Source organism: Penicillium subrubescens, assembly GCF_028828155.1.
Source record: "Penicillium subrubescens strain IBT 31985 chromosome Unknown utg000007l_segment0_segment0, whole genome shotgun sequence".
Lineage (NCBI taxonomy): Eukaryota > Fungi > Ascomycota > Eurotiomycetes > Eurotiales > Aspergillaceae > Penicillium > Penicillium subrubescens.
In genome coordinates, this window is record NW_026643157.1 from 1,567,967 (window position 1) to 1,579,219 (window position 11,253).

The 11,253-nt window shown below is 45.8% G+C and overlaps 4 protein-coding genes across 4 annotated transcripts; 2 read left to right on the forward strand and 2 right to left on the reverse strand.

Moving 5' to 3' along the window:
* Positions 1-1,730: 1,730 nt before the first annotated feature.
* N7473_010339 (uncharacterized protein) lies at positions 1,731-2,050 on the forward strand (the record flags this gene model as incomplete). Its single annotated transcript, XM_057156278.1, has 2 exons — positions 1,731-1,837; positions 1,882-2,050. The coding sequence occupies 2 exons, from the start codon at positions 1,731-1,733 to the stop codon at positions 2,048-2,050; spliced, it is 276 nt and encodes a 91-aa protein (XP_057004933.1).
* N7473_010340 (uncharacterized protein) lies at positions 2,047-2,300 on the reverse strand (the record flags this gene model as incomplete). The annotated part of the gene is made up of 2 exons (XM_057156279.1): positions 2,047-2,175; positions 2,226-2,300. 2 exons carry the CDS (start codon positions 2,298-2,300, stop codon positions 2,047-2,049), a joined length of 204 nt encoding a protein of 67 aa, XP_057004934.1.
* Positions 2,301-6,035: 3,735 nt separating this feature from the next.
* Positions 6,036-8,109, reverse strand: N7473_010341 (uncharacterized protein). The gene is made up of 5 exons (XM_057156280.1): positions 7,962-8,109; positions 7,746-7,911; positions 7,132-7,697; positions 6,893-7,062; positions 6,036-6,841 (listed from the first exon to the last, which is right to left on the reverse strand). Exons 2-5 carry the CDS (start codon positions 7,872-7,874, stop codon positions 6,378-6,380), a joined length of 1,329 nt encoding a protein of 442 aa, XP_057004935.1. The 5' UTR covers positions 7,875-7,911; positions 7,962-8,109; the 3' UTR covers positions 6,036-6,377.
* An 823-nt stretch (positions 8,110-8,932) lies between these two features.
* On the forward strand, positions 8,933-9,809 carry N7473_010342 (uncharacterized protein; the record flags this gene model as incomplete). Its single annotated transcript, XM_057156281.1, has 3 exons — positions 8,933-9,170; positions 9,218-9,516; positions 9,569-9,809. The coding sequence occupies exons 1-3, from the start codon at positions 9,000-9,002 to the stop codon at positions 9,807-9,809; spliced, it is 711 nt and encodes a 236-aa protein (XP_057004936.1). The 5' UTR covers positions 8,933-8,999.
* Between the last annotated feature and the right edge of the window lie 1,444 nt (positions 9,810-11,253).

Here is an 11,253-nt window from a genome sequence, read left to right on the forward strand (position 1 = left end):
CTTTCTCCAGTGAACTTTGGACAGCAGAAGAAGAGCTATATAGAATGGGAATCAGGGAATATCGTCTCCATTATGTATTTGCTATTGTCATAAACAACCTAAGAAGAAGGGGCATTCTTCATTCAAGTGCTGAAACCACATGTAGAATCTAGGGTTTGAGACAAGCAAGCACCGGTACCTTGGTACCACTTTTCCATCTGAAGTACAAGCAAAATTGGTAGTCCATGTCTTTCCCACTTAATGGTATCAATAACAGACTTCTCCTTTCCTCGTCCATCCATACATCCTTTCAAACCATATCAGTATTACTGTTTAAGGCCAAGAATTGCGCAGTTCTGTTACACATTGCTCAAACGTTAAAGTTGAAATCAAGCTATAAGGTAAATTATGATGCCTTACCTGAACAATAAATCCAGAATCGGCGTATAACCTCACGATACAGTGCAAATAGTATAGCACAGATCCAAATACCGAGAGCAACGGGGAGTATTAATTCAGTCATTGGCAAGCAAGTGTTGAGAAGAGTTTAGAGAGAAGGGGCATCATTCACTGAGATGTAACTATATCCGACTATATATACAATGAAACAGGAAGGCACCAAAGTCCTTGCGGGGTGCTTGTGACTGTTTGTAGCATAAATTCCCAATAGGATGAGAAGGTTTGGTACATGTGTAATTATCTTGGTAATATGCTAGGCGGTCACGGAGTGAAAGAATCAATCTAGGCTTGTAGTCTATCGATCTCGGCCTGCATCCGCTTTTTCTTCTTCTCCCGGTTGCGGAAACGTCGCGATGCGTCTATTTGCTTTGCGTTTCTCGGCCTAGCTAGTGGAGCCAGTCACGAGGTCTAACTCGCAGAGTATCCCTCGATACAATTTACCTAGACCGTATTGGCGCTGCGTCGAACTACCACTTATGCTGTGAAACCTAGTGCGTGTTTTGTCGGTGGATACTGACTTAGGAATGGTACTAAAGTAGGCCTGGTACCTCCCGTATCGGTGTGGCTGGGAGCTAGAATGTGTGTTGCCGAAACTAGAGTCGGTATCGTGTGGATTTGACAAAGAATCGATTTTAGCGCAGCGACTGTCCATTTTGTGCGGAAGAAGGAGGTGTATGACCGGAATAGGCTCTACTGAATTCCTTCAATAGTGAGAGATAGGGCTGGAGTGATTTGGGTCTAAAGAAGTGTTGTCGGTGCGATCCGAGGGATCAACTTATTCAACCTACCGTGAAAGCAGCTCGTTCAGGGATATTCTTCTGTCCTTGCCCTTTCCTTATCCGGAGTCGAGGATGTGACACTTTATATTCTTATTTTGGGCTCATTGAAAATGAGGTACATCCCGCCGCGGTTGCGATTGGGGTAGTGTCACGACATCGCTATGAGAATTGAATCTAGACTCGAACTTGCTGCATAACGGGCGCATCATCCTGTTTGGCCACTCCATGCCTGCCTTCCTCTTCAAATTTTCTAATATATAAATGTGACTGATGATCAGCATTGTGCTAACAAGGTAGCCATGTTCCAGAAGAGTGACATTCAGATCAATTTCCTTGGTATTTCATGATGGGGCTCAGGAGCAGCTAAGGGCCAGTAGTGTTATGTACAGCCCAGGCTTTTTTTTCTAGTCTGGAGTAGGGCCTTCGACATAGTGGAGAATATTGAACGGTATTGCAGTTCAAGTCGCTGGCGAATACAGAATTGACGCCACCAGAGATTGCAGACAACCTACTATGCTCACTTTAGACTCGCAGTTGGACAAGCAGACCTCGATTGACCATGGTGCGAAGCCTTTCGTTGAATCCGAATTGAGGAGGAGTCTCTGCAGCGTTGCCACTCGGTAAGGCACATCCCCACATACAACATCGCGTGTACCTTGACCAGCGACTTCAAGTTTGTCGCAAGGGATCAGGATTTCCCATCGCAGAGCGAGGGCGATGGTCGTGAGATGTCCCATACTTGTGTCTTTGAATTTCTCATTCTGAAGATGTTCGCACATGGTAACTCGAAGAAGTTCCAGGACGCTCTCAATATGAGTGGCCGTGCTGCTTAATAAAGCGGCATACACCAACGCCGTGGGCCAAGGGCCTTGTATGAACCCATATTGACTCTCACAGATTGAAAGCAAATCAGCGCCAGGCAAGATTCGATATCCTGACCAATCAGCGAATTGGATAACTATATGTTTTCAGCTTCGTATCATCAAATAGGTATCAAATTAAACGTACTGTCTGGAATGAGCTGAAAGCCCAGAGATATGTCAACGACAGATCTTCCAGAAGAATTATAGTCACGAGCTTCATGGCCCGATCCTAAGCACAAATCCAATATCTCCTCTGTTTCGCAGAGCTTTTCTGGCGATAGAGAGAGAAGATATGGTGATCCCATCTCATCGACGTCGTTAACTACCTCTTTCCTGGAAGTTGGGCTCTCGTTATGGACTGAGGAGGTGACGGCGAACGGGAGTGGAGCGCATCGTGATTCTGTCATAAATTGTGAATTGATAAAACTTCAGAGCCTGTGCAAAGGTTTACCTTGAACTCTTTTCTTGTTTGGCCCATGTGTAAAATCGTCCGGTTGGTTGTTTGAGAATATACACTTCTGCTGACGGTCGCGCTCCTGGCAAGTTTGGCAGGGTGGACTTTCTCCAATACATCGAATTTTTCTCTTCTTACACGGTTGACAAGCAGGAGTTAACTTCCGTCCGCGCTTGGGAAAACGACCTTTGGAATTTTTTTTAGACAACCCTGTGCGACAGGATTTATTTTTCATGGCGAATTCGCAACCCTCGCGCTTTTCTGCGCAGTTGAGGCACGGCGTAGCACTCTTTAATGTATTTTTGCTCTCTCAACAGCGACGACAAGCTTAGAGTTTGTGACGAATGTATAGTTTCTGGACTGGGAATAGCCTCGTCTTGTGGATGGAAAAGTTGGTCCTCTTTACGTATCTTCGAACGTGCAGAGCCATTAAAATCAACATGCAAATTTCGACTATACAGCACCAGAAGGACTCAAGATTGGGCATAATCAGAAATAAAGAAGAGTATGCATCTGACCCGATCCAGACTATTCCCTTCTCGGCTATAGTCTTGTCCAGACAAGTCTATCGCCCAAAGCAGAAAGAGTATGTGACCCCTACTGACTTCATCAAGCTTCAGTGCTTCATTTACATCGTGGATCAATTTATTTTGATCAATTTATTTTGATTATTTGAACCTCGTCAGAGCGGGATTCGCCATCTAGTTTTTTTTTTTTTTGCTTTTGTATATGAAAAGCTTATGACGTATCGAAGATAGGCTTCTCAAGGGTTCCTAGTGCCTGCCTTATCATCCTGACCTTTCAGTATTATACGATAACTTTATGTTCTTTTTTTTCATGTTATCACGTAGGTCTTATAGGCAAGCCACTGGACTAGGTCTTTTTACAAATTTGAGTAGTGTTCATCTTGATAAAATCATTGTGAGTAAAGGGCATGTTCTAGAGCCAAAGAGTATGCATCTGAATCCAGACTATTCCCTTCTCGGAGATAGTCTTGTCCAGACAAGTCTTTCGCCCAAAGTAGAAAATTATGTTGTCCTTATTGAGTTGTGTGCTTCAATGTTTTCATTTTCATCGTGGGTGAATTGATTTATGCACGTTCGTAGAAGTGTTGGCCTTTAGCGTTGTGTAAGCGGAAGCCTCGTGAAGCTGCGTTCCTGCTAGATCGGCCCAAAGCTTCGCATCGGCAACAGAAGGGTGCCCGGACTCTGCTCAGCCTCGGTGGCGTGAGGTGCTCTGGTCTACAGCATTTTGTTTATTACGATCTGGCTCGTGAGTGCAAGGTCTGCATGGATGGGACATAAATATCTCTCAGTCTCCCGAATATCTATAAATATAGCTCAAAACCCCTCGAAAGGACCTTCAGCACATCCAACTTTTCCAAACAGCGCCTCAGCCTGTCAAAATTGTCAACCGGTTAACTCCCGTCAAAATGTAAATCTCTTCCATCTAATGACTCGGGTCTTTACTGACTATGTGGTAGGACCTACTATACCCCAGAAGCTTATGATTCGATGCCATCCCTTCGGGAGGCTGCCGTCCGTTTCCAAGAAATGCAGGCAATGGATTCGCTAATGGGACCCATAAGACAATTCTTTCTCGACTCCGGAATGAACGAACGGTATGGCGTTTGTCTGTTGCACAAGCATTTTCCGATGGAGACCAACCAGCGACTTGTGGATGTCAGAAATATATCTTCGCCGTGGACTGTCGATGTCAATGATGTCGTGGTGCCGAAATACGAAGGCTCCATCATTCCCAGGACTTTCAAAATCTTCCAGGGAGTTTTTCTTCCAGTTGAATTTGGGTTCTCACCGTGCTCGCCTGGTGGAGACTCTGATCATTCTTTCTTTGTCGGATTTTCGGCTCTTCTGCAAAAAATTGGTTTAGAGAACGTTCTTGGTGTGCGTTCTCTTGACACATATACTCCAGATTTATCTGTAGAGGTCACCGAAGGCAAAACCAACATTATGATACGACGTGGATCGGTCAAAGACTCGGAGCTGATCGAAGCGTTATGGGTTTTTAGTACAGATGATGACCAGAGGTGCCATTGCAGGGAGTACTGCTGGAAAGACTCCGAGGGAAAGCATATCGATGACCATGGATGTTCTTAAAGCTGCCTCTCTGTAGCCAACTATGACCTTCCTTTTGGTGACAGCCCTTTTAGGTTGTAAATCCTTTAAATGCAACTTGACTGCCAATAAATGCTATGCTAATGACGCTATCATGAACCTAAGAATCACGGCAGATACTGTGCTTTATGGTTCACGTAGGCAATCTGATATTTTCCCCGGGACTAACGCTCGAAGTCCTTAGCATGCTAGTGAAATTTCCATGCTTCGATTCAACAACACCAACTGCTCTGAAGCCGAATTTAGAATATAGTCTAATTCCCGCAGGCGAGGACAAAACCAAAGCATCCAGACCGTACTGATCAACATGATCACAGAAAATTCTCATGAGCATAGATCCAACGCCCTGCCGTTGATGATTTGGATCCACGGCCATGAAAGTAATTCCTATAAGCCAGGTGAGCGAAGTTCAAAAGAGAAAAACCCCAAAGTTGAACAATGGCTTACGACAAATTCCGTTCTTTTGATTGTTCCGAATAACTTTCTGCCTCTCTTGTCTGAGCCTTCTTGAAATGTCAAGCCAGGAGGTTACATCCAAAGAAGGCGGGGTAAAGCTTGTCCAGTTTACCTCTTGCCTACCTCTAGATTTAGGTACCGCATCATTTCCTTTCTCGACTCCTTTCACGGATGCGCCTGGATCATTAGTCCAGCCTATCAGCCCGACAGGTGATCCATCTTCTCCACACGCCTTGTACAGAGATTCGACCCCCTGGTGGATTGTCTCAAGCAGGCCATCAATCGTCCATTTAATTTCGTCTTCTCTCTGCGCCAAATGTTGCTCCCCTGAGTGCGGAAACATTAAGCGATAGAGTGGACTACCTCGATGTGCAGGATATTCGACTTTTCGCACGAGCAAATCCACGTCCTCGAGTTCGACGGGAGATGTCCAGCCCGCCATTCTCTTGATTGAAAGTAAAATGTTGAGTGCAAATCCGTGATGTCAATCTAGCTCAATAGAATGACCGGGAGGCGAAATAAAAGACCCCTCGCAACGCGAACGGACACTGCGTAAGGTAGTCGTGGAAGGGAAGCTGTAGGGTGTTTATTAGAATCAGTTGAACAGGGAAAAATCAACTTAACTGCGATTAGTAAGCGATATTGACGCGTAAATGCATGTGACTTGGCGGTCTCGAAGTCCCCACGAGCAACTTGACCTTCTAAGTGATGTAGCATGTCTTACCACCAGATGCTGGTTTTTCGCTCTGATTAATTCATCCCGCGTAGCTTTTCGTATCGTAATTTACTCATTCTCTTGGCAGAGACTATTGCCCTTCTCTTTGGTTTGCCGGTGTTCCAAATATTCACTCCCTTTCTACCGCAATTGCGATATTCTAATCATGCTCCTCGCATCAATCGCATTGTTTGAAAGCGGTCCTGAAATTTCATCATGTATTGAGCAGAGCAGTATCCTATTTTTCCCAGATGATGGGCAACTCCGCGGCGCTGGTCCTTGTTGTAGCCATCAAGCCCTTGGTTGACCAATCGTGCCGTCAGTGCAAGCAAGGAGTTCCCAATCGATCATCCCAAGAGAGCCTTTCGATGTATCGACAAATGAGTTTGAAAGACCAAATCCCCAATAATAGAAGATCAATGTAGAGATAACCATAGACATCTCGGTACAATTCTTCTGAAGCTGATATGCTACTTTGACGTTCACATTTGACAGATCCTCTCAGCTGTTATGGGAGGGTCGAGGATCGGCGACGGTTCAAATATCGTCCATCACCATATTAGTACACCAATATGTATCAGGCTCGCTTGATGTGGCCCCGGGGTAGGACAGTGGCGGTATTAGTCCAGCATCAGGAATGCTCGGGACCAAACTTCCCTCACAATTCGTATCTGCGACATCTGCGACATCTCCAACATCTAATGAATCAAAGAATTCCGCAAAGACACCAGAAGTACCAGTTGTGTAGTTATTCCCATCTTGGCTTGGATTAAGTCTATCACCGCAACCGGTGTGATGAGTTCCGGAGGGAAAATCCTCATAGTTGGAAGTACCATGGCAAGCAATTTGGTCTGCACCTTGCGTTGAAGGGACTGAAGCATCAGAATCTTCGAAAGGGTATTCTGGTATATCCCTGAAAGAGTTTGGGATTTGAGTGCCTTGAGCCAGAGAATAGGCACCTTGGACTTGGAGGATTGGGATTTGCTGCGTCTGCTGCACTTCTAGACACGAAATTAGCAACACACCACAGAATGTCAACCAAGGCCACTCACCTGAGCGAAGTTGAGGGATCAAATCTTCCATCGGCTTCCATAGTTCGTTCATCAACAAGCTTGCCAGTTCTTCAAGCTCCAGTGCCTCATTCTCATCGTAAATCAAGTTTAACTTGATTTGCTGAATCTCCTTGGTGCGGTCTTCGCCGTCTGTCTTTATTCTTATCATTCTGAAATGACATAAAGTCAGCATCTGGGAGGCATAAGCCTCGTAGATGAAGCGCCCGGTGGAAACTTACCTCGTATCAGAGATATCATTCAAATAAAATAGATTCCTGAGGTAAGCGTACCCAGCCCCAGTGATACTTCCAATGTCTCGGCATAATGCGTCAATCCTACTTCCTTCGTCTACCCATTTCGTGATGGTTTTTCTGTCACAATGTTCGACAACGCCGGATCGGGATATTATTTGCGCAATGTTCTCAACATGCCTGGGGAGTAGTCGCTTCACTCCTAATCTTTCCCTCAGACGATTGAAAAGTATCCTCAAAAGTCTCCGCCGAATTTTATCCAGGGCAGACCGCTCTACAAGGTTTCTCAAATACTTGTAGGCTTCAGCAAGAGGGTCCTCCACCAAGCTAAGGTGAGACTCTTTTTCTTTAAAAAAAGAAAGAGGCATCTCCTTCCAGCCTGACACTTTCTTCATGATTCCTGGAGCAACAACGTACTTTGACTGAGTAGGTCTTGTGGTCTTTGAACATTTTCCAGCGCGGTCATTTTCCGGCGGTTGATCTTCCACACCCTGAGTTACATCGGTAGAATCTGTAGCAATATAAGTCCATAATTGTTGGACTGTTTCGATGAACTTTTAGATATTAGTCTATAGTAACAGATTGATTGTTCATTAACTAACCTTCGCGTTGGAGAGCTTTACCTCGACGTTGGAATTTCCAGACCGCTTTGCTTCATTGTACGCTTCGGAAAGGACGTCTATCACCAATTTACTTTCCGTAAGGCCCATTGTGATTGTATGTGGGCTCATTGCGATGGGCAAACCCCAGTGGGAGAATGTTCCGTCCCTGTCGACATGGTTAGTAGTGTTCATATACGATCCAAAGACATGTCTGACTGCGGAGGACCAAGACCTCTCGGGAATTATTTCTCACGAGAAGTCAACTCTCTCTCGTTCTCCTGAATTTCTAGAGACTCGATTAAGGCCTTTCGGGAAAAATTGGACGGGGAAGATATATGTCTTAATGCATTCGGTTTGATTAATTTGTAAACGACGAGGAGACACAGTATAGAAAGCCAAGTCATGCTTTGTCGAATAGCAATCCATCTATTCGAGGCGCCCATTTAGCTGGCTGACAGGGTTCCGAACGGGGTCCCAGGTAATCAGCAGGGGCTCGCCGTCTTTGTACACGAATCAAATCGTGTGGCAAATGCAGGCTACAGCATTGCAGTCTACATGCTGCTCAGCCGGTGCATCATTCCGGTCTGCGCAATCTCTCGATCGATCTGCACCGAACGAGAAGGTGATTCTCTCATTGTTCAAATTGTCATCACCCTTGTTACAGGACTTGACTACATGAAGAATTCTCAGATCTACAACATAGTTTTCATGTAGCTTTAATTCGAAAGTCTCCGGTAGGTTTATTGTACTTTTTGACTGCAGGGTGGCTGGGACTGAAGTATCGTTCCGCGTAGGAATATCGACGGATAGTCTTGATTGGGCCCAATGTGAGCATACATATCGTAAAGAGTTCGAAAATCAATCACATGCATTTGAGCGAATTTGTTCTTTTGAAAATTTACCAGGGTTCTGAACGGGAATCCATGCAAAAAGGGGCTCAAGCGTGTGATGGTCCCTTTTCAAAGGAGCCTGTGTCAGCCTCCTTTTCGGAATGGTTTTCTTAGAAGAGAAAACGACTATATGTATTTAGACGAACTTGCATTCGTAAATTCTGCCAGGGTTCTGAACGGGGATCCATGCAAGTAGAGGCCTAAGCGCGTGGGCGGTACCCCTTGACAAAGCCGCGCCGGGCCGCCTATACGTGACATAATATCGGCCCTCTGAAAATACTTTATCCGAAAAGTGAGGGGTCATTTCGATCAGCAAACGTTCAAGTACACCATACGCTGGCATTCGTCATAAGAACCTCATGTTATGGCATCAACAGGATTTTCGCTTGACCTTGCGATCAAAGCGATCAGGGACATCGGCTTCTATTATGAAGTAGACCCGGAATTGGAGACGCCTTTGACAGAAATGGGGCCGCAGAGCTGTTTGTCTGCAGAAGGGTTGGACTTCTTCAGGCGTCATGTTCTTCAAGACAAGGTCTGCACGTATATCCTACGCTGAATATGTTTACTAACACTCTACAGCGCGCAAGATCAATCCTAGAGTCATTCTTCCCTTGGTGTAGTCTTGCCAGGTACCGGAAATTCCACAGCGATGCAGGGCACATTTTCCAGTTCAGAGGCGGAGGAGAGAAGGCGGGCCGACAGGTTCTGGTCATACAACTGTGGGGTAATGGATCGCAAGTGACCTTTTTTGGACGTTCTCACACATATGAGCTTCCGGGTGTTCACGCCTCCAACGGGTTGTGGGAAATACCCTTTGCGGCCCTGGAGACGACTGGCTGTGGTGAGGGCTCGGAGATTAAGTTTGAGAACGGCGGCTTGTGAGTCGACTCTATTGGCATACCAGGAGTTCATACCTGACTGTCTATATAGAACTATACAGGACGCCCGTGTAGCGTTTGAAATAAAAAAAGGCACCCCGATCGCGACTGTGTTTGCGACACGTGATGTCATCACACGATGGGCGAAAGTGGTTCTCCCAGGCAGCCCGCAGATCGCAGAAAAGATCGCCGAGCTACAAAGAGAAAGCCCACGGATTGGATATCACTTTGAGTATGACCTTAAGAAACGGCTATTCTACACTTGCCATTCAATGGTGTTCATCGTTGGCTGATAAATAATCTAGACTAGGGCCTCCCATTCCCACCGACCCATCTTCGCGCGCAAGTTGAGATCCAGAGTCGAAAACTGGATCGGCAATATCAGTATGCCTTCCGATATCGTCTCTACCTGATCGAGTCCCGTGGTGAAGGGATGAGGTTCCCAAGAAAAAGGGAGGGTCGAAATTATTCAGAAGGGACTTAGGGTAGTCATGGAATAAGAGAGGTGCAAACATGTCCTCACCGAACTCTTGCGGTAATCCGAAGCATTCGGGGGGCAACGAAGGGCATCGTAGCTGGGCTTTCCTCCCAAGTCAAAATGAGACTAGTAAAGGAGTAGTTGATACAGGTCAATACCTTGTGGTGGTTGGTCAGAATTGGCATGAAATACGCCCCGTTCACTCTCGCCTGGTTTGACTCTTTTTGGAGAGTTCTGCTCTTCGCAACGCTCTAATAGCCGGAGGTTTCTTTTTGCAGTCGTCAAATTAGCATCGACCGTAGAGTCTTGCAGCGTTTCGACCATTCGGTTCAACTCGGAGATGGCTTTATCACGTAGGTCATCGCACAAGCCCAGCATGAAATTTTGTTTTCTATCAGACGAATAAATGTGGGTTTTGACGTGTTTCATCAAAGCGCTCACGTGTGTAAACCGCCGGAAACACTCAACACATACTTCGTTGCAGTCGACATCTGGCTCCCAAGATATAGTCAGTTAGTGAGCGACATACCAATCATGGAACAGGCAGGATTTACGTAGTTCGAAATGCTTTAGGAGGGCCTTTTTAACTTTGAACTGCTTCTCGCAACCACGAAAAGGACATTTCCGGAAAGGAGTATTCGGTCTGAAAGACTCAGTATGAGGGCCAGTGGCACTTTGTGCGTCGGCATTGCGCTCTTCATGTTCGTTATTAGGGTTGCTCGGGGGCAAAAGTAATGACGCGTTAAGTTGACAACCCTCACAAAGCTTATTAGGATCATAAACTTGGGCTGTATGTGCTCGACATTTCTCTAATTCCAGAGCGAGGGTTCGTTCTCCCACCTGAAAGTGTCAGGAGAAAGGCAAACAGGCAGCGATTGTATGGAACTAACTCTGAATATTTCAAGATGAGAGTAAAGTTCATCATGGCTAGGGAAGATAGCCAAGCAGGTTTGACACTGCCTATGTGAAATGAAGTCGCCCGCTACCATTTCGCTGATGTTCAGAAAACGAATTGTGAAAATGGTGGTCTAAGAAGTGGTCTGAAAGTAGCCTGCCCCTCACGGTATCCGCTAATAATAGATACCAATAGTTTAGCGGTAAATTGCGGCAGAATATCGGGCAACACATCTCAGAGGACCTGATCCCGGACTTGGGCAGACAGGATATAACGCAACACCTGCTGCTTCTTCCACTCTCTCTCTCTCTCCACACTACTGTTAACACACAAACAACTTCCCTGATTTCACGATGCCCCAGGA

Coding starts and splice junctions, on each gene's coding strand:
- N7473_010341 (XM_057156280.1), bottom strand. CDS start 7,874: ATGAGCCCACATACAATCACAATGGGCCTTACGGAAAGTAAATTGGTG. Junction 7,698..7,745: donor TAAAGCTCTCCAACGCGAAG/GTTAGTTAATGA, acceptor AATATCTAAAAG/TTCATCGAAACAGTCCAACA. Junction 7,063..7,131: donor AATGATATCTCTGATACGAG/GTAAGTTTCCAC, acceptor ATGTCATTTCAG/AATGATAAGAATAAAGACAG.